Below are 21436 nucleotides of genomic sequence, written 5' to 3'. Positions count from 1 at the left end.
TGCTGAGCCGTGTATCTAATCCTATCCTGTGTGATATTGACTGCTGAGCCGTGTATCTAATCCTATCATGTGTGATACTGACTGCTGAGCCGTGTATCTAATCCTATCCTGTGTGATACTGACTGCTGAGCTGTATATCTAATCCTATCCTGTGTGATACTGACTGCTGAGCCGTGTATCTATTCCTATCCTGTGTGATACTGACTGCTGAGCCGTATATCTAATCCTATCCTGTGTGATACTGTCTGCTGAGCCGTGTATCTAATCCTATCATGTGTGATACTGACTGCTGAGCCGTGTATCTAATCCTATCATGTGTGATACTGACTGCTGAGCCGTGTATCTAATCCTATCATGTGTGATACTGACTGCTGAGCTGTGTATCTAATCCTATCATGTGTGATACTGACTGCTGAGCTGTGTATCTAATCCTATCCTGTGTGATACTGACTGCTGAGCCGTGTATCTAATCCTATCATGTGTGATACTGACTGCTGAGCCGTGTATCTAATCCTATCCTGTGTGATACTGTCTGCTGAGCAGTGTATCTAATCCTATCCTGTGTGATACTGACTGCTGAGCCGTGTATCTATTCCTATCCTGTGTGATACTGTCTGCTGAGCCGTGTATCTAATCCTATCCTGTGTGATACTGCCTGCTGAGCCGTGTATCTAATCCTATCATGTGTGATACTGACTGCTGAGCCGTGTATCTAATCCTATCCTGTGTGATACTGACTGCTGAGCTGTATATCTAATCCTATCCTGTGTGATACTGACTGCTGAGCCGTGTATCTAATCCTATCCTGTGTGATACTGACTGCTGAGCCGTGTATCTAATACTATCCTGTGTGATACTGTCTGCTGAGCTGTGTATCTAATCCTATCCTGTGTGATACTGTCTGCTGAGCAGTGTATCTAATCCTATCATGTGTGATACTGACTGCTGAGCCGTGTATCTATTCCTATCCTGTGTGATACTGCCTGCTGGGCCATGTATCTAATCCTATCCTGTGTGATACTGCCTGCTGAGCCGTGTATCTAATCCTATCCTGTGTGATACTGACTGCTGAGCTGTGTATCTAATCCTATCCTGTGTGATACTGCCTGCTGAGCCGTGTATCTAATCCTATCATGTGTGATACTGACTGCTGAGCTGTATATCTAATCCTATCCTGTGTGATACTGACTGCTGAGCCGTGTATCTAATCCTATCCTGTGTGATACTGACTGCTGAGCTGTGTATCTAATCCTATCATGTGTGATACTGACTGCTGAGCCGTGTATCTAATCCTATCCTGTGTGATACTGACTGCTGTGTTATGTATCTAATCCTATCCTGTGTGATACTGACTGCTGAGCCGTGTATCTAATCCTATCCTGTGTGATACTGTCTGCTGTGTTATGTATCTAATCCTATCCTGTGTGATACTGACTGCTGAGCTGTGTATCTAATCCTATCCTGTATGATACTGACTGCTGTGTTATGTATCTAATCCTATCCTGTGTGATACTGACTGCTGAGCCGTGTATCTAATCCTATCCTGTGTGATACTGTCTGCTGAGCCGTGTATCTAATACTATTCTGTGTGATACTGTGTGCTGAGCCGTGTATCTAATCCTATCATGTGTGATACTGACTGCTGAGCCGTGTATCTAATCCTATCCTGTGTGATACTGACTGCTGAGCCGTGTATCTAATCCTATCCTGTGTGATTACTGGCTGCTGAGCTGTGTATCTAATCCTATCCTGTGTGATACTGACTGCTGAGCTGTATATCTAATCCTATCCTGTGTGATACTGACTGCTGAGCTGTGTATCTAATCCTATCCTGTGTGATACTGACTGCTGAGCTGTATATCTAATCCTATCCTGTGTGATACTGACTGCTGAGCCGTGTATCTAATCCTATCCTGTGTGATACTGACTGCTGAGCTGTATATCTAATCCTATCCTGTGTGATACTGACTGCTGAGCCGTGTATCTAATCCTATCCTGTGTGATTACTGGCTGCTGAGCTGTGTATCTAATCCTATCCTGTGTGATACTGACTGCTGAGCTGTATATCTAATCCTATCCTGTGTGATACTGACTGCTGAGCTGTGTATCTAATCCTATCCTGTGTGATACTGACTGCTGAGCTGTATATCTAATCCTATCCTGTGTGATACTGACTGCTGAGCCGTGTATCTAATCCTATCCTGTGTGATACTGACTGCTGAGCTGTATATCTAATCCTATCCTGTGTGATACTGACTGCTGAGCCGTGTATCTAATCCTATCCTGTGTGATACTGACTGCTGAGCCGTGTATCTAATCCTATCATGTGTGATACTGACTGCTGAGCCGTGTATCTAATCCTATCCTGTGTGATAGTGACTGCTGAGCCGTGTATCTAATCCTATCCTGTGTGATTACTGGCTGCTGAGCTGTGTATCTAATCCTATCCTGTGTGATACTGACTGCTGAGCCGTGTATCTAATCCTATCCTGTGTGATACTGACTGCTGAGCTGTATATCTAATCCTATCCTGTGTGATACTGACTGCTGAGCCGTGTATCTAATCCTATCCTGTGTGATACTGTCTGCTGAGCCGTGTATCTAATACTATCCTGTGTGATACTGACTGCTGAGCCGTGTATCTAATACTATTCTGTGTGATACTGACTGCTGAGCCGTGTATCTAATCCTATCCTGTGTGATACTGACTGCTGAGCTGTATATCTAATCCTATCCTGTGTGATACTGACTGCTGAGCCGTGTATCTAATCCTATCCTGTGTGATACTGTAAGGGGCGTGTCCCAGTGTCAGAACCACGCAGCAGAGGGGCTTCCTTGCCGGACGCCTCAAGCTCACCCCTGAGGTTGGAGGGGAGTCCACACTGTCTTTCCACAGATGCTCAGGCAGGGGGCGTGTCTTCTGACGAGGGCCGGATAACGGGCGGACGTTACAGGCACATAGGTAAAGTGGGCGTGTGACCAAAGTTAAGGGGGCGGGGTTATATAAGAGATTCCCCGCCTCTGGTGGACACCTGCTTGATGTAATGACGTCAGGAGTAGGGGCGTGGAGTTCCGTGACAGGAGCCTCTCCCGGATCCCGGCTGCAGTCTGTCAGTCAGGAGCTGCGGGGCTGCGCGGCGGGTCTAGTGCTGCAAACATGGCAGTGAGCGGCACAAGCAGCTGGGCTCGGCTGGACCCGCACTCTCACAAGGTACCGGCATGGAAGCTGGAGGTGCTGGAGAGGAAGCGGGCGAAGATGGCGATGTCCCGGGGTAAGGAGACGTCTCCCAGCCGCAAGCCCCGCTCCCCGTCCCGTGCCGGCAGCCCGGAGCGGCTGGTGCTGCAGGATAGCCTGGGGCCGCTCCATGAGAACCCGTTCATTAAGCAGGAGAAGGAGCGGCGGCGGCACCGGCGGTCCCAGCACTCCCCGGGCAGAGGCAGCTCCCCCATCCGCCACCTGCTGGACATGTACAGCCACGTCCCGGGCATGAGGACCATCCGAGCCGAGAACATCATCATCATCGAGTCCGACCCCGGCTACTTCAGCCAGGCCAGCACCAGCCATGGAGACCCTGTGGAGGAGCTGCTGGCCAAGAGGGGCAGCAAGGTGGCCGAGATCAGAGCCTCCGAAGTGGTCATCTATGAGCCAGAGGTCCCCACGAAGGAGCCCCCCAAGAAGGAGCTCCCTAAAAAGGAGCCAACCAAGAAAGTCCTGGAGACCCCCAAAAAGGAGCCACTAGAGCACATGGAGGTCTTGGAAGAAGCCGGGAGGGTTAGTCGGCTATTGGAGAAATTTGACCATGGCCAAAGTAGACCGGTGAGGACCAGGAGCTTGGAGAACCTCCTGGAGAGAGACAATAAGCCCGCCATATTGCCAAAACCTCTGATCCTTGAATCCCCCCGAAACCGGTCACCTAAGCGATCTGGAGAAGTGTCCCCATCATCTGCCTCTTTCTTAGAAGAGGACAGCAAGCGCTTCCCCCTCAACAACCCATCCTGGCTTCCCTCCAAGGTACTTGTCCCCCACCCTCTACCAGACCCTGACCTGTTTCATAAAAGACCCTCTAGTCCGGTGACTTCGCCAGTGGCAATCGACCCTTCTTCGCCCCTGTCCATGTCTGACACGCCGCCGTCACCCATCGTGGCCACGGTCAGGGTTAAATTCGAAGCGGGGCACACTAATAACAACGTTCCTCCATTACCAAAACTGGTCAATGTTACCCAAAAGGTTGGAAGCAACACCACCCTCATCAACCCCAAAGCCGTGTCCACTAACAGGGTGAAGTTGCCCAGCATGGATGGAGGAGGGACGGAGATGGACTGTCCCCCACTTACCAACGGTCACGTGGACCCCCATGTAAAGACTGGTGGTTCTATCAGTATTCAAGATCTTCTGTCCAAGAGCAGGCGACCCAAGGGAACTGTGGCAAAGAGGATGCCTGAGGGCAGTGGTCCAGTGCCATCCAGTGACCCCAATATTCAGATACCCAAAGGCGCTAACACTTGGAGGCCAAAGTCTGAGGTGGACCCACCAAAATCTAGCAGCATCCCTCCCAAATCCAGTGCCACGTATTCTGAGAACGAATCCATCAACCACTGTGACCAGGCCTCTGCCAGTGCCACCACTCCTAGTCAGTGGCTCAAAGTGTCCGCTTCCACCAGCTCGAATGACTCTTTCGAGATCAGACCTGCGCCCAAGCCGGATCTCAGCAGTATCCCGGACGACGACATGCAGGCGAAGGCTCTGGCGAATATCCGAATGCAATCCAAAAATTCTTTCGTTTTTATCCCAAAGAAGAGGCAGGCCTCCTCTGTCACCCAACAGGATGGCATGGTCCAGACTAACGACAAGCCAAAAGTCAAAAACGTTGCTCCCACCCCAAACGGGCCGCGGAAAAATGAAACTCGCGCGTCACCCCGAGATGTCCAGGTGGATGGCGACGCCGATTTACGTAAGACTGATAGTCCTGACACCTTGAAAGCCTCCAGCGTACCCTCCTTGTCCGATTTCGACTGGAAAAGTGGACTCTTGCCACCCCGATCGTCCACGGAAGGTCAGTCGTTTACTGATCTAGGGGCAGAGCTTGAGTATTTTAGTAGCGTTCAGCAAGGGGACGAGGCGGTTGTATTGACCGATGTGCCGGTGACAAAAATACACGAGGACACAGTGAGACCTGACATACCGGTCACCAACATAGACGACATAGTCCACATCGAGGACAAGGAGGTCAATCCGGCTGCAAAAGTAGAAGAGCCACCCTACAGGCCGCACACAGCCGTGTCCTCCGTCCGCAACAGAGGAGGCAACACCTTCACCGTGGTACCCAAGAGGAAACCGCTCACAGAGCAGGAGGCCTTCCGGACCCCTGTGGTGGAAGATGATGAGGAGGATGATCTGAGGTCTAAAAGGAAATCTTCGGATGGATCTGAGGCCCCCTACTCTGACCTGGGAGCGCTGCTGAAAAAACGCTACCCGACCGCGGAGGAGATCCAGGTGATCGGTGGATATCAGTCCCTGTCCAAGTCCTGTCTGTCCAAGATCGGCTCTTCGCGGAAAAAGGTAAATGATCGCCAGTTGTCAGGTAACGCGCTCAGCCAGCGACAATTATTTACTCGTCTGCGCGATCAATGATTATTACAGAAAGTCAAATATTGTCCCAGCGCAATCCAGGCCCGGCGCTGACACTTCTTTTGGGCGGCAGCAGGGCAGGACCCAGTCTGTGCTCACTACTCTCTCATATTGTTACACAATTGCTCCCATACATCTTGTAATTCAGTCGGTTATAATAGGTTTTTTTTTCTAACTTTTTAACATTTCTCGTTTTCTTAAATTTTCTATTTGATTTTTTCTATTTTTCCTCATTTTATTTTAATATTTTTTTCTATTATCTTATTCTAGTTTTCATGTTTATTCCACCTCTTTTTAGCTCCTTGATAAAATCTGATTGTATGCCCCCCTGGTTTTTCAGGCTGTGTGTTCACATGTTGAGGCCACTCTGCTGCAGATTCCAGAATGATTGCAGTGCCGGGATTCATATTGGATCAGCTACCTTTTTCTCTCGGCCGTTAAAGGGGTGATTTGGCGCCGTGCGGAGCCTCTCGCCTCCTCGTCACAAGTGAGTGAGTGCCGCTGATGTTACGAACTGCACCCTGCCGTAGCGCCTGATTGACAGGTGTCATGCACGTTATCTGGCAGGTGTGCGGTTCATCACATCATTGTTGACTCTCACTGCTGATGTATCGTCCATGTTTCTCCTGTATCTGTGTATATATAGCTTTGTTTCGCCCGGCTGATTGCCGCAGTGTGAAGTCGCCTTTTTCTTACCGCTACATCTAATGATGAGACTGAGCTTCACTGCACTTGTTTTGAGCGTGGATCTTCATTTCATCTCATTCTCGGTGAATCCGGCCTGCACCCGTGGATCCTTCTCATTTTTATTCTTTTGGGATTATGCAGCAACTTCAGCCTCCAATTTAATCATTGACCTTTAACATGTAGTAAACGTCAGAGACAATAAGATGACAAGTTTGTGTCTACACCTGTAAGTGTCCAATAATCCGCTATACCCCGGGGCCACCAGTGCGCTGGATTATTGGAGATTTGACTTTTAAGAATAACTGGTGGCCTCTGGTGCAGCCACTGATGGCACAGACACAAAATCCAGCAAACTCCCTCCAATCCGGCACATGAGCTCTTGATCTATGATTTGGCACAGCGTCAGTGATGCGGGATCGAGGTTGCATTTACTGTCTGCCGCTCACATGCAGCTACTCCGTTATTATCAGTCTTAAAGCCTGTCATTACTGCATGAGTGTTAGGAGAAATGGAAAGTTACTGCGCCCTTGTAAATTGCACTTTTAATGATCCCAGTAAGCATCCTGCACACAGCTTTACACGTGCGAGAGGGGATACTCCAGAGCTGCCCTCACTATTCTGCTTAGTGCAGTCATTACTGATCCTGAGTTACATCCTGTATTATACCTCAGAGCTGCACTCACTATTCTGTTGGTGCAGTGTGTACATTAGGGTGACCGAATCTCATATGGGGGGGAAAAATGTCAGAATCTTGTTCGTCTGGACCCCACAAAACGATTCCCCTTTCCAGATATTGAGAGAGCCAAAATTTGAGCTCGATCAAACGACGTTAACCCGTGCCGCTCGTCGCTCAAAGTTTGAAAAAAATCCAAATTGAGGTATTTTAAGATTTAGGTATTTTGCATAGTCTGTTAGACTATAAAGAATGTGACAACAACATTGCAGAAATAGCCCTGACCAAATTTTCGAACCATTTGTGGTATTTGAATGCAGAGTTGGTGGGATTATCGTTTTTTGATCCCACCATTACAGACAATGAAAAGTTGTTAATGGCTAATAAATTGCTCAGTAGCACAGATGAACCATCATAGCACTCTAACCTACATGAGTGGATAATTTTACATAGTTATCTAATCTATTCTAGAGCTTTTGTTAAAGTAGTTTTTGAAACGTCAGAATATAATGCTCGGCATTTGCTTACAACTTGCAGGACATATTGCTTTTGTTCTTCATCTTTTGTCAGAAGGTCGTTAAAGTCGGTTACTTCCTACCTCTTTTAATTTTTCTTTCCTAACTTTTGGATTTACAACCCTAGCGTGCTCTGATGGTTCGTCGTTTGATCGAGCTCAAATTTTGGCTATCTCAATATCTGGAAAGGGGAATCGTTTTGTGGGGTCCAGACGGACAAAATTCTGACATCGATTTTTTTGCGGTCACCCTAGTGTACATACATTACTGATCCTGTTATACTTCAGAGCTGCAATCACTATTCTGCTGGTGGAGTCGCTTTACTCTGTACATTACACTGTATTGTATGTTCAAAGTGACTACACCAGCAGAATAGTGAGTGCAGCTCTGGGTTATAATACAGGATGTAACTCAGGATCAGTAATGTATGTACACAGTGACTGCACCAGCAGAATAGTGAGTGCAGCTCTGGGGTGTAATACAGGATGTAACTCATGATCAGTAATGTATGTACACAGTGACTGCACCAGCAGAATAGTGAGTGCAGCTCTGGAGTATAATACAGGATGTAACTCAGGATCAGTACAGGATAAGTAATGTATGTACAGTGACTGCACCAGCATAATAGTGAGTGCAGCTCTGGGGTATAATACAGGATGTAATTCGGGATCAGTAATGTAATGTATGTACACAGTGACTGCACCAGCAGAATAGTGAGTGCAGCTCTGGAGTATAATACAGGATGTAACTCAGGATCAGTACAGGATAAGTAATGTATGTACAGTGACTGCACCAGCATAATAGTGAGTGCAGCTCTGGGGTATAATACAGGATGTAATTCGGGATCAGTATGTTATGTTCTCCTGCATTATAGAATGTTGCCAAATTTGTAATGGGACCTGCATTTTATCTCCAATCTGATGTTGACCATGACTACCGGTCAGTCCACATTTGATTGGGTGATAAAATAGCCATTTTGTTCCTATATCACAGGATCTAGTAACCTTGTGGTTGTCTGGCAGCCTCCCTGGCTGTGGCAGATCCAGGCACGCAGTTCAGTGGCACCGCTCTGGCTGTCAGCGTTTGCAGTTCTGGGGATGCTGAATGATGGAGGTGCAATGTCGGTCCCACTACCCCGACACTACGCGTTCTGCCCTGTAGTTATTGGTTCCGGCATTGTCCTTACAATATGGGGGTGTCATCAAACAGATAAACGGAGCCCATGGATTGCGGGGCAGCTCGGCAGCGAATGCTGTGCGGTCACCTCTATAAGCCTCCTGATGTCACATCAGCAGTATTTTGGTCTTAAAGGTAAATGATTAATCTTTCCGGTTGGACAGGTTGGCCGCCTCCGCGCTCTCGTAGGGCAGGATGGGCAGTGACGGCTTCATGACAGTCTGGCAGGCAGAATTTTGATTTATCTGCACCTTTCGGTGAACGCTCAGGGGAGGCAGTGTGGGCTGACCTGGTAGAGAATTGCTTACATGACAATTCCAGATCGCCTGCTCCCCATGTCTCCGCTGAGACGCTGGTGACCCCAGGCTCCTGTGAAACGTCCATTTATATGATACTGGCTGCCACTTGTAGCCCACAATGTCCGTACAGCGTATTCCATTCACTGACAGCAAGCAGTGATATTTAGAACGGTCAGGAACAGGGAAAATGGGGGCAGTTGTCTCCATTGGGTGGGGTAGTCCGTCTCTGCCAAGTCCCTGGTCCAGACCTGGCTCAATCCTATAATAACATGAAACTACAACTCCCAGCATCTATCCTGCAGAGCAGAACGTGTGCCTGTCAGGACATGCTGGGACTTGTAGTTTCACCCCAGTCTAGACCTGGTGGTGCAAAGTTTATTGCAACGTGGAAACGATGGTGCCCAAAACTGCAGTTGTCATAAATATTTGAACGAGTGGGAAAATGAGCGCCACACCCAGGAGTATTCCCACTGCCGGGTATTAATAGCCGCTCGCAGGAGATACAGCCTGTGATTGTGTGGGAGCGGCGCTGCGAGCCTCAGAGCTGTCATCATACAGCAGCCACTGCCGAAGCCACAGAGGCCGTATAATGAGCGGGGTGGTGGGAAGCTTTTCTCAGGCGGCTCTGTTTTTGTGACAGGGTTTTTTTTTTGTTTTTCTATTCTTAACAATGATTTTTCGTGGTCTTATGGGGCCTTTATCTTTAATAACCTGTATACAGGTATTTGGGCCTAAAAATCACCTTTGATGTTGGCTACACTAAACATTTTGTACCGTTTGTTGTGGTCTGCGGTCATTAGAAGACAAGCGGTGAAAAGTTTAATAAAGGCCAATTAGAAAAATTAATGAACTTAAGCGATAGGGAAAAAAAAGTGGACATCCCCTTATAACGTGTGTGTGTATTAGGGTGCCAAGGAAATGCATGGTAAAAATTAAGTAGCAAGTTTTTGAAGGTCTTACCTCCTAATTTTGTTCCTTTTTGGTCATAGATCTTTTATAATTTTCTTTTTTTTAAGATTCTTTATCACGCTGAAGAGCCCGGCGCTGCCCAGGCATAGCAACTAACTGCGGTTAGTCATAACAAATTATAATGAAAAATATATATATATATATATATATATATATATATATATATATATATATTAGAGTGTAGCGCCCTACCGGACTACTACCGCTAACATCCCACATCATACCATTCGCCAGAGCTACCGGACTACTGCCCCTAATATCCCACATCATCCCGTCAGCCAGAGCCACCGGACTACTACCCCTAATATCCCACATCATCCTGTCAGCCAGAGCTACCGATCTACTACTCCTAATATCCCACATCATCCCGTCACAGCTGCTGGACTACTACCCCTAATATCCCGCATCATCCCGTCAGAGCCACTGGACTACTACCCCTAATATCCCACATCGTCCCGTCAGCCAAAGCCACTGGACTACTACCCCTAATATCCCACATCATCCCGTCAGCCAGAGCCACTGGACTACTACCCCTAATATCCCACATCGTCCCGTCAGCCAGAGCCACTGGACAACTACCCCTAATATCCCACATCGTCCTGTCAGCCAGAGCCACTGGACTACTACCCCTAATATCCCACATCATCCCGTCAGCCAGAGCTACCGGACTACTCCCCCTAATATCCCACATCATCCCGTCAGCCAGAGCTACCGGACTACTCCCCATAATATCCCACATCATCCAGTCAGCCAGAGCTACCGGACTACTACCCCTAATATCCCACATCATCCCGTCAGCCAGAGCTACCGGACTACTCCCCCTAATATCCCACATCATCCCGTCAGCCAGAGCCACCGGACTACTACTCCTAATATCCCACATCATCCAGTCAGCCTGGCGTCAGAACCAAAGCGCTGAGTGGATTTGCCCTGACTTGCATACCAATGATCCCTTTAGAACCCTGGGGTCAGAACCAGAGCGCCGAGGGATTTGCCCTAACTTCCATACAGGAGATCCCTTTAAGAAAGGCCTGGGGTCAGTACCAAAGCGCAGAGTGGATTTGCCCTAACTTCCATACCAATGATCCCTTTAAGAGACCCTGGGGTCAGAACCATAGAGCTGAATGGAACGGTCCTAACTTCCATACCGGGGATCCCTTTAACAGAGGCCTGGGGTCAAAACCAAAGCGCTGGATGGATTTGCTCTGACTTCCATACCAATGATCCCTTTAAGAGGGAGGATGTGTGATGGGGATATGGGCACGGGAGGGGGGATTCATTTCTTTCATGTGCTCTCTGCTCCTTTCAGGGGGGCAGACAATGGCTGGGAGCTTATGTTCCCAGGGATGCTAGATTTCTCCCACCATGTCAATGTCTGCTGGGGTGTTGTCAAGTGGGAAAACTGTTGGTCATAGCAACCAATCACAGCTCAGCTTCTTTTGAACAGCTCTGGTGAATTGAAAGATGCTTCGTGATTGGTTGGACACACACACACTTTTATATATAGAGATTTACTGGTTGCTCAATGGCACATCATATTGCAGTTTTAAATGTTTTAGTATTTATCGTCATGCATATCCCGCGTTATGTATGGTATTTTATGCTGTTTACCGATCACATTAATTGAGTTTATATTTTGATCGGGCGTTTCTGAATGCGGCAATACCAAATGTGTGACAGTATCACACAGAATAGGATTAGATACACGGCTCAGCAGTCAGTATCACACAGAATAGGATTAGATACACGGCTCAGCAGTCAGTATCACACAGGATAGGATTAGATACACAGCTCAGCAGTCAGTATCACACAGGATGGGATTAGATACATGGCTCAGCAGACAGTATCACACAGGATAGGATTAGATGCACGGTTTTTATGTGCAATATAATCATTATAATTTGTTATAACTAACCACAGTTGGTTACTATGCCCGGGCAATGCCGGGCTCTTCAGCTAGTATCTATTTAAGCAAGTGGTAAATCTAAATTTAATGTCAACATACTTTACATGGTGAATCCTTATGCCAAAAGGAACAAATTTGAGGGGTAAGACTTATCAATCTGCAAAGTTCACTTTTCCTTGGCACCCTAATGTGTGTGTGTGTGTGTGTGTGTGTGTGTGTGTGTATATATATATATATATATATATATATATATATATATACACACACACACTCAATTATATTATTTAGCTAAATCGACGTAGAAAGTAAGAAACCATGTTGGTTTTTTTTTTTTTTTGTTTTTTTTTTGTTTTTGTTTTTTTCCCCCACAAAAAAAACCCAAAACCTAAAATTTATGTTCAGCCCTAATTCTGGTCATTAAGCCACCCATCCCCTGTCACGCGATCTTTAGGAACCGCTAAATTGACATGGCAGTCAAGGGTGTACTGTCGGGCTCTGTCACCGCCATCTTGGTACTCCAGTGGGCTTCATCACAGACCGTGGCTTTCACTATAGACTGCGATACTGAAGAGTATGAACGATCGCAGGTTCTGTTCTACAAGAACAAAAAGTGGTGTGAAGTGAATGAAAAGCACCGCGCTTCCCCCCAGTTATAAAGCATTTTTTCTCTTGAGAAGTGATGACTCGCTGTCGCCTCATTCGTAAAAATCCCATCTATGAAACTATAGACATTAAATATCGTATAGGGAAATTAAATGAACTACAAATCGCACCCCAAGGGGAATTCAGAATGTCGCATGTACCCCAAAATGGTATCTATGATGGCATCTAATATTTTCAGAAGGATGGAACAAACACAATTTTTTTTTTCTTCTTTGTACAAAGTTTGGAATTTGTGTATACGCCACTAATTAAAAAAAAAAAAAAATTGTGTGTATGTAATAATATTTGGTATCGCTGTAGTTGGACTGACCGGGAGAATTATAATTGTCGTCGGGCCATCTTCACTGCAGAATGGGCACTGTAAAACCAAAACCTTTAACAATGGTGGCGCTGCCTTTTATTGTTTTTCCCACCCCTTCTCCCCACTTAGAACCTGTTTTGTTTTTCAGTAATGTTACTCAGAACTGCGACTCATCCTGCAAAAAAAAAAAAAGGATTGGACAGTGCCCGGGAAAGGAAAGCATGTCGCTCTCCAGTGCATGCTGGGAGTTGTAGTGTTTGAGCATCACAATGGCTGCAGGGTCTGCGTTCCCTACTACCAGAGCAGCTGCCTGGCCTCCTTTAATCCTCTCCCTTGTGGCGTTCTCCAGTCTTGGCAGGGATCAGAGAAACCAGATCTGGTGTTGTCGGCACTCGCAGCACCATATTTTCACTCCAGATAAGAATCTGACCGTGAAAGCGGATCCTGGGGCAGGAGGCGCGATGCATAATGTGCTGCAGAGCGGCAGACACGGGGGTGCGGGGTGATTATAGGGAGAAAATGGAGGTGCCTCGTTACCGAAGTCTTCAGCTTTTTCGCATTGCCGTCTCTTTAATGTGTGACTGACCTTGTGGTCGCCCCATGTTTATTTCTCTGATCGCCCCTTTAACCCATCGCACTCCGTGGGCGACATTCTTGGAATTAGCCACTTAGAAAACAAGTCAAAGCTTTTAATCGGCTCGTATGGAGCCAGGGCAGGAGTCCAGCGCTGGCTGTAAACGCTTGTGACGCAGCTCCTGGATTATCACTATTTTTTTTTTTTTTTTTTTACTGACCCGTTATAAATCGCAGTGCAGATTACGGCGGCTAAATATAGAGACTGTAAAGTCGTTACCGGCAATAACCCTGGAGTTATAGGAAAATAACAGCAAGGGTGGAGTGGGCAAAGCCGTCCCATCAGCCCGGGCCCCCCACTTTGGAATGATGAGGATTTCCCCTTTATTATTCTTTGTGTACTTTGTTACATCCTATCAGTGTGGCATATGGGATCTGTTCTGCCTGCACTGATACATTGTACCAAACCCCTCAGCTGTGTGTGCACCGCAGGCTGGGACCCTCCAGTCCACTGACGGCAAACCGAGATCTTGACGTGGAGCGAAGAAACCAAGTGGCTTTCTGGCAATGGATTTTCTGCTGTCTCCTGGTCGGGGATGAGCAGGAGCCGCTGTTATTCCTGGAGGACGCTGCCGCTCGGGAATTAGCAGTGACAAGAGGAGAGGCATTTATTGCATCATCAAAGGCGGAGGAGACACACGGCAAATTACTTAATCCCTTTACAATGACTGCGATCCCTCGTCACTAAGACAATTGGGTGAAGGCGCTCTGTCATATCCCGGGAGCCGTGCGGCAGGTGCAGGGCCATGTGGTGCCGCGCGCGCCGTGATGTGATTTTTATTGGGTATGATGATGAATTGGAGCAAAATTCTGATCATCTGACTCCTCGAAATGAGAGAATTCCAAATACTCCATTATCGGAAGCGATGGAAAGACCAAAGCATGAAGTGTTCATCCTGAGCCATCTGCTACATGACCTCTAAAATGAAGACAGGCACAGGAAGGGGCAGTAGGGGCTCCTTGCGGTGTGATCGGTTGTAGATCGATCTCCCCTATTAGGCCACGATCACACATTGAGTATTTGGTCAGTATTTTACCTCAGTATCTGTAAGCCAAAACCAGGAGTGGGTGATAAATCCAGAAGTGGTGACGTGTCTCTATTATACTTCTCCTCTGATTGTTCCTCTCCTGGTTTTGGCTTACACATACTGAGGTAAAATACTGACCAAATACTGAGAGAAAATACTGACCAAATACTGAACGTGTGAACATGGCCTTAGACCCGGAATCGCAGGCTGAGCCAGTGGGTGTCCTCTGAGTGCGGTGCCCGATTCTCCGCGGTCTTGGATCCTGGACCTTGTTCCGACATAAGCCCCTTCAGCACCTTCTTGGGACATAATCTGGATTTTCCAGTTGTGTGATTTAGACTGGTATGCGGCACTCTCCGTCCAGTAATAACCAGTAAGCCGCGTCTGGGGCACGTGGGGTCGGCCTCACAATGTTCCCGCGCTATAATTGACCTTAATTCTTCCCACGTCTGCACCGATTTGGGTTAATGCCGGGAGAAACGCCGACCTCCAATTAACCAAAGAGGAAAGAGCACCGAAAAGGAGCCCATCAGTTGGGAGAGCCAGGCGGCCAGTGAGGCCCATGTTACAGCCATATTGGTTGTTGGCTAGCACAGGTCAGACATGCTGAAGGGTCTTACTCTGCTGTAGGATTGTCTGGAGCAGCCCATCATGGGGGGCAATTGCCTGTCTTTATGGTCTGCTTGCCCCCACCCCTCTGTCTTGGCATAGCCGCCCAGCATCCTGGTCATGGGAACGTGGCATAGCGGAGACATTCCTCTCATTCCACTGACTTTTCATTAAATGGGTCAGGAGACTCGAGGTGCGGCCAGTGCAGAAGTCATAGAAACAGGGCACTAAAATCTGCTATCAGTCCCCCGTCCCCAACACTGAGCGTGCGGGAGGATTCCCAGTCCTCTGCTTGTTGGCTGTGACCGTGCGTTAGTTGCAGAGCAGGGGGACACGCTTGCTTGCATTGAACGGAAGAAAGGGCTTATTGTGAGGAAGACATAAGGACATTTGTTTAGAGGCCTCCCCTGTCCTAATGACTGTCCTCTGCACAGCGCATTCACCCAGGGAGGTCATTACTAGGGGTGCCCACAGGGGGCAGCAGTCTAGGAAGCTGAGATCGGATGTTAGGAAGCAAGTGTGGACTCAGGAGGATCAGTACAGGATCAGTAATCTATGTACACAGTGACTGCACCAGCAGAATAGTGAGTGCAGCTCTGGAGTATAATACATTACTGATTCTGAGTTACATCCTGTATTATACTCCAGAGCTGCACTCACTATTCTGTGGTGCAGTCACTGTGTACATACATTACATTACTGATCCTGAGTTACATCCTGTATGTACACAGTGACTGCACCAGCAGAATAGTGGGTGCAGCTCTGGAGTATAATACAGGATGTAACTCAGGATCAGTAATGTAATATATGTACACAGTGACTGCACCAGCAGAATAGTGAGTGCAGCTCTGGGGTATAATACAGGATGTAACTCAGGATCAGTACAGGATCAGTTATGTAATGTATGTACACAGTGACTGCACCAGCAGAATAGTGAGTGCAGCTCTGGGGTATAATACAGGATGTAACTCAGGATCAGTAATGTAATGTATGTACACAGTGACTGCACCAGCAGAATAGTGAGTGCTGCTCTGGAGTATAATACAGGATGTAACTCCGGATCAGTAATGTATGTACACAGTGACTGCACCAGCAGAATAGTGAGTGCAGCTCTGGAGTATAATACAGGATGTAACTCAGGATCAGTACAGGATCAGTAATGTAATGTATGTACACAGTGACTGCACCAGCAGAATAGTGAGTGCAGCTCTGAGGTATAATACAGGATGTAACTCAGGATATGTAATGTATGTACACAGTGACTGCACCAGCAGAATAGTGAGTGCAGCTCTGGAGTATAATGCAGGATGTTTCCTGAACTTTATGGTGGAGATATTTTTGGTGCGAGTTCTGTTGTAAAACAGAAGTACAGACGTGGTGTAACTTGGGCTTGCATCACTCGTGTGTTCTCCACCCTAAACCCTGCAAAGGGAGGATAACTTGTCATTCATTATCCATATTAATTTCAACATTTGAGCTATTTTATAATTTCCTATACAGCGGCTCTGGATCACGTCAGTGATGAGCAATTGCCTAAATGTTGTCACTGGATTCTCTGGTGTGAGTTGTTTCCCATTGCCAGGCACTATGGATGGCCGTCTATATTGTCGGTGGTGCCATCACTACACTGTAAAGGCTTCGGGGCAGCACAGATCTCGCTTGTCCTGGACTCTGGGCTGATTTCTGTGATCTGTACTGACGCATTGTAACGCACTTCAGCTGTGTGAGCATCACTTGGTCTAAGGTCTGGTGCTTCTGGATAGGTACTGGAATGGTACTTTACAAGCAGCTTCTTAGTTATTTGTTTCTGGAAAGGCTGAATAACAGCCAATATGGCCACCATTAAAGGGATAGCCAGATTTGCCATAAAGTTCTGCCTCATTAATATATGAACTGGTTGCATGTATGTGATGCGTTGAGGGGCTGCCGTGCAAATGTCGTTGGCTGCCATCCCCGGTGTGAATCCTGCTCTCACTTTCAGTATCTCGCTGCAGTCAGATAATGTGGCACACACGGTTTCATTTGCAGACCAACCAGCAATAATTGATAAGCTGGGGTGAAAGGTCACCGTGCCAGACACGGCCTGCATGCGATGTGATTCCTGCTCAATAATTCAGCACATGGAGCCAGGGAGGAGGGGGCACAATCCTTCAGGCCCCCCGCCCCGGAAATGCAAACCGCTGGTAGAATCCGTAACATCGTGTGTATAAATACAGGTGACGAGCACTGATGGCCGTCACGACCGAGCCTGCGAAGGTCCGCTCCCTCAGACCATAGGCTGAAATCGCACATATTGTCCGGCGCCAAATGGGAAATGTCTGACACGTCGTAACCTGGACTCCATGGAACTTTCTGTCCTAGATCAACCCATACAGCCGAGAAGTTCTCAACATTATGTCCAAAGGGTGTATGCAGCTCTGCTGCATATCTCCGCTTCTATTGTGTGGTACTGTCGACTGAGCTGTGTACACAATAATGTCTTACAAACTGGCTGTCAAGAGCTGCTAATCCACAAACGAGGACCCTGTACAGATTATGGCTGCCCTCTAATCCTGGTCCTCTGGATGTGATTATCAGGAAGTTAAGTTTCTCTCCTGAAGATCAAGCCCCTAGTGGCTGATAACAGAGAACTATAAATTGCATATAACATGCACAGCTCATGGACAGGAGATGGAGTTTATGGTCAGTACCCCTTTAAGACGTGGTGGATTGCAGCAGCCGTGTCATGTCACCCTCACCTGTACCAGGTGCATTGTGCTGTGGTGAGTCAGCTGTGTGTTCATAGCTCTACGCCTCCTGCCACTCTCTGGACCTACATGGCCTCTTGGGTAGAGCGTGCCCTATGATCCGGCCAATACGTGGCATCGTCTGGTCTTCGTTATCATTCTGTCAGCTTTACCTCTACTATTACCTAGTTCTCAGAAGTCCCCGAAAAGTTTGTTCAAGATGTTGATCCAGATTTGACCTCTGACTTAAGACTGAGTGGGCCGCACCCCGAGGAGGTTTACACTACAGGTGCGCCCCTCCAGTAGATTAGATGCCAAGCAGATGTAGTCGGGTCATCTGTCACGGAGACCAGATCCTTTCAGTGATTACATCCTCTTATTGGGCCTTTCAGTATAGTAGATTTTTAAAAAGTCACATTGCATAATACTTTGCAGGAGGGAGAAGAGTCTCAGCCTCCAATCTTTCCTGAGTAGTGATGAGTGAGCGTGCATGGATAAGTTGTTCTCTGAGCATACTTGAGTGTTAGAGCATCTGTGGCATGCTCAAAAAATATGTTCAAGTCCTCGCAGCTGCATGTCTCACGGCTCTTAGCCACAAAACATGCAGGGATTGCCTAACAAACGGTTAATTCCTACATGTGTTATGCATTCCGGCTGTCGAACTGCTGCGAGACGTGCATCAGTGGGGATTTAAGCATAATTTTTGAGCAGGTCGCTAACACTCAAGCATGCTCGGATAACACCTGCTCTGATAGCATGCTCACGCTTCACTAGTCCTTAGTTTATTTGGTGCCAAATGGTTGTTTTTTTTTTTTCTTTTAGATTTAATAGGCACATCAGTCCATGTGCCATATAAAGAAAGAATCCCCTTAGAGGGGTTAGTCAGGTGGGCAGTGTCTTGCTGCGTTCCACTTTTTCTTTTTATCCTCTTCCCTGCAGCTGGGTGTATTGTGCCTACATGATTGCACAGGTTTTACACTGTGTCGCCACTGGCTTGTTCTGGCCGCTGTTGTAGCCTGTGGTTATGAGGACTTCGGCTGCCGTTACTACGGCTGCGTTGTTTGTTGCTAATATTGGGAGACGAATAGTCGCTGCTTTTGGGGAAGTTGTGATCGGAAAGTTCTGCCCTCAGGTTTACTAAACAATTGGCCGTGCCAACCTGATGTGCAGCTGACAGGCGGAAGTGTCCTTCTCCCATGATCTGTTAGTGATCTATATGGGAATCGCTCCTGGGTGTATGGATCATGGCGACACGGCAGTCCTTCCTGCCACAAGCCATGAATACTCGTCTGTATCGGCACTGGAAAGGCTGCTGCAAGTGGAGTCAGGAGGCCGAGCAAAGGAAGAGGAGATTTCTGCTGGTTTTCCATTAGCGGTTGCTCATTTCCTATAGTTAACAGTGCAGAACATTGGGGAGGATAGTGCCAAGCCCTGTGATGCCCTCTGTTTGGTTTCAGGACCAGTAGACTGTATGGGCTTGCAAGATCTTTACTATGGCTAATGTGACTTTTTAGTAGACTGGATGTATTCATAGACAAGGACCCAAAATATATTGGCACTCCTTGGAGAGTTGTGAGCAATTTTCACACTTTAAATAATTTACGGTACCAACCTTCTTGACCACCATTCTCCTCAACTACCGCTGCTCCTCTCTGCCACCACTGCTGCTCGACCTTGACAGCCATTCCTCCTGTCCTTGACCACCACTATTAATGATAAATAATCTTTCTTTTTATATAGTGCTAACATATTCCGCAGCGCTCTACAGTTTGCACACATTATCATCGCTGTCCCTGATGGGGCTCACAATCTAAATTCCCTATCTGTAGGTCTTTGGAATGTGGGAGGAAACCCATGCAAACACGGGGAGAACATACAAACTCCTTGCAGATGTTGTCCTTGGTGGGATTTGAACCCATTGCTGTGCCTCCACCGACGCTCCTCCTGTCCTTGACTACCGCTGTTCTTTTCTAACACCACTGCTGCTTTACCTCAACTGCCGCCCCTCCTGGCCTTGATCACCAATGCTACTCTCTTGTCTGCCACCACCTCCTCTTACTCGCTACAAATACCACTGCCTTTTTGCCTACTCATTGTCGGGTGGAGATTCAGGAGGCATTAACACACTTGAGACTGTTGGCCAATATCAGCGGTTTCGGCCATAGTTGGTCTAATGTGTATCTTGAATGACTCTTGCCACATTTGCGTTGGCGATGATTCATTTGTGTTTTTTTTTTTTTTTTCTTTTTTTTCCTTCACCTTGGAATTTGTTTTTTTTTTTTTTTTTACATAACTTTCATTATAGTTGAAGATCACCAATAGTCAAGGGAAGTCCAATGGTCGCAGCCAACCAATATGAATTTTCGCATCTCAACGGGGTTGAAGGTGACTGTCTGTGGTGGAAGCCTCAGGCAATAGTATAAATCACATCTCCATATGGATCCCACCAGAAGAATGTTGTCCTCTTTGGGATGTCCATCTTGCAGTCCTACCCAACTATTAAAGTGAAACCTGGTCGGAAGAGGTCCGTATGATAGAAGATGGTGTTCAAGGTCACCACAGTTGTCCCAGGCTGTATGATCACACAAGGTTGGGGTTAAGCTATGGGTAATGGAACCAAACAATCTTGACGTTCTTGAGGTCTCAGCAGTCTACGAAGACATTCACAAAAGCAACAAATCGGAGCCAAACAAAATGTCTTCAGAAGTGCACGACTTTTCAAAGCAATGCGGTCAGCATAAGTCAGTGGCTGCCACCTATGGCTATGCTTTTCACTGAAAAATGGCAGCCATGTCTGAGTACCTACTGACTTCTAACAAGTTAGGGGGGTCATCGGACAATACCAATTTAGGACTGTAGTGGATTTGTCTTGTCTTTTTTTTTTTTTAACTAAGGAGCACATTAACCCTTAACTCCTTTAATTCGGTGTCATTTTAAGACCCCCGTTTTCACATCTCCTAAAAAGGAGCCATGCATATTGTGTTAATATTGTCTGAACTTGTCAAGGTCTGAAGACGAGAACAACCATCTAATGTGTATTATTGCCCTGATCAGGGATATAATGGATTGGGCATGTGAATTTCAACATGCGCCAACATTTATTCAGAAGGGTGTTTGGTAGCGGTCCATTCCCTATTCACAGCACGCTTGCTATGTTTGGGGGTGTGGAGGAATAGGTAATCATTCAGCTAACAGTTTCTGGAGGCGGGGGACCACCGCTGCATCATGATCTCTATTTGAACAGCCCTTCAAACTTTGAATTTGTTGAACGCTGATTCTGGGGGATCTTCAAGCTCCTGAAGTAAGTACCTAGTACCAACAGCCATTGTCTCATGTTTCTGCCCCTTTAAACAACGTGACGTGGCTAAATGTATGAGTGATGCCTGGAATATATCTGATCAACGATGGCCCTTTCATCCCTAATGTGCAGTGCTGCCACTAGGCGTAACAACAGACAAAAGCTGCATTTCTGTCACTTCATTTTCCAAAGGTCAGCCAGGTGTGCAGCTAAACTTAGAACAATGCCCGAGCCACCCGGCCCATGTCTATAAACACTTGAGAATTGTCATAAAAAAGATGTTTCTCTTTTATAGCTGTTTTGCTATTGCATGGGAATGAAATG

The 21436-nt window shown here is 47.0% G+C and overlaps 1 protein-coding gene across 1 annotated transcript in view; it reads left to right on the top strand.

The window, feature by feature from the left end:
- Positions 1-3035: 3035 nt before the first annotated feature.
- The window catches only part of TPRN (taperin), a 36044-nt gene continuing 17643 nt past the window's right edge, over positions 3036-21436 (top strand). Inside the window, exon 1 of the mRNA XM_073558266.1 lies at positions 3036-5560. Within this exon, the coding sequence (XP_073414367.1) occupies positions 3158-5560 (2403 nt within the window). The 5' untranslated portion in view covers positions 3036-3157. The remainder of the gene's footprint in view (positions 5561-21436) is intronic.

The sequence above is a fragment of the Dendrobates tinctorius genome, unplaced genomic scaffold, assembly GCF_039654945.1.
Source record: "Dendrobates tinctorius isolate UK_male_01 unplaced genomic scaffold, ASM3965494v1 ptg000013l, whole genome shotgun sequence".
In the NCBI taxonomy this organism is placed as follows: Eukaryota; Metazoa; Chordata; class Amphibia; order Anura; family Dendrobatidae; genus Dendrobates; species Dendrobates tinctorius.
This window is presented reverse-complemented; position numbering and strand designations above follow the sequence as displayed.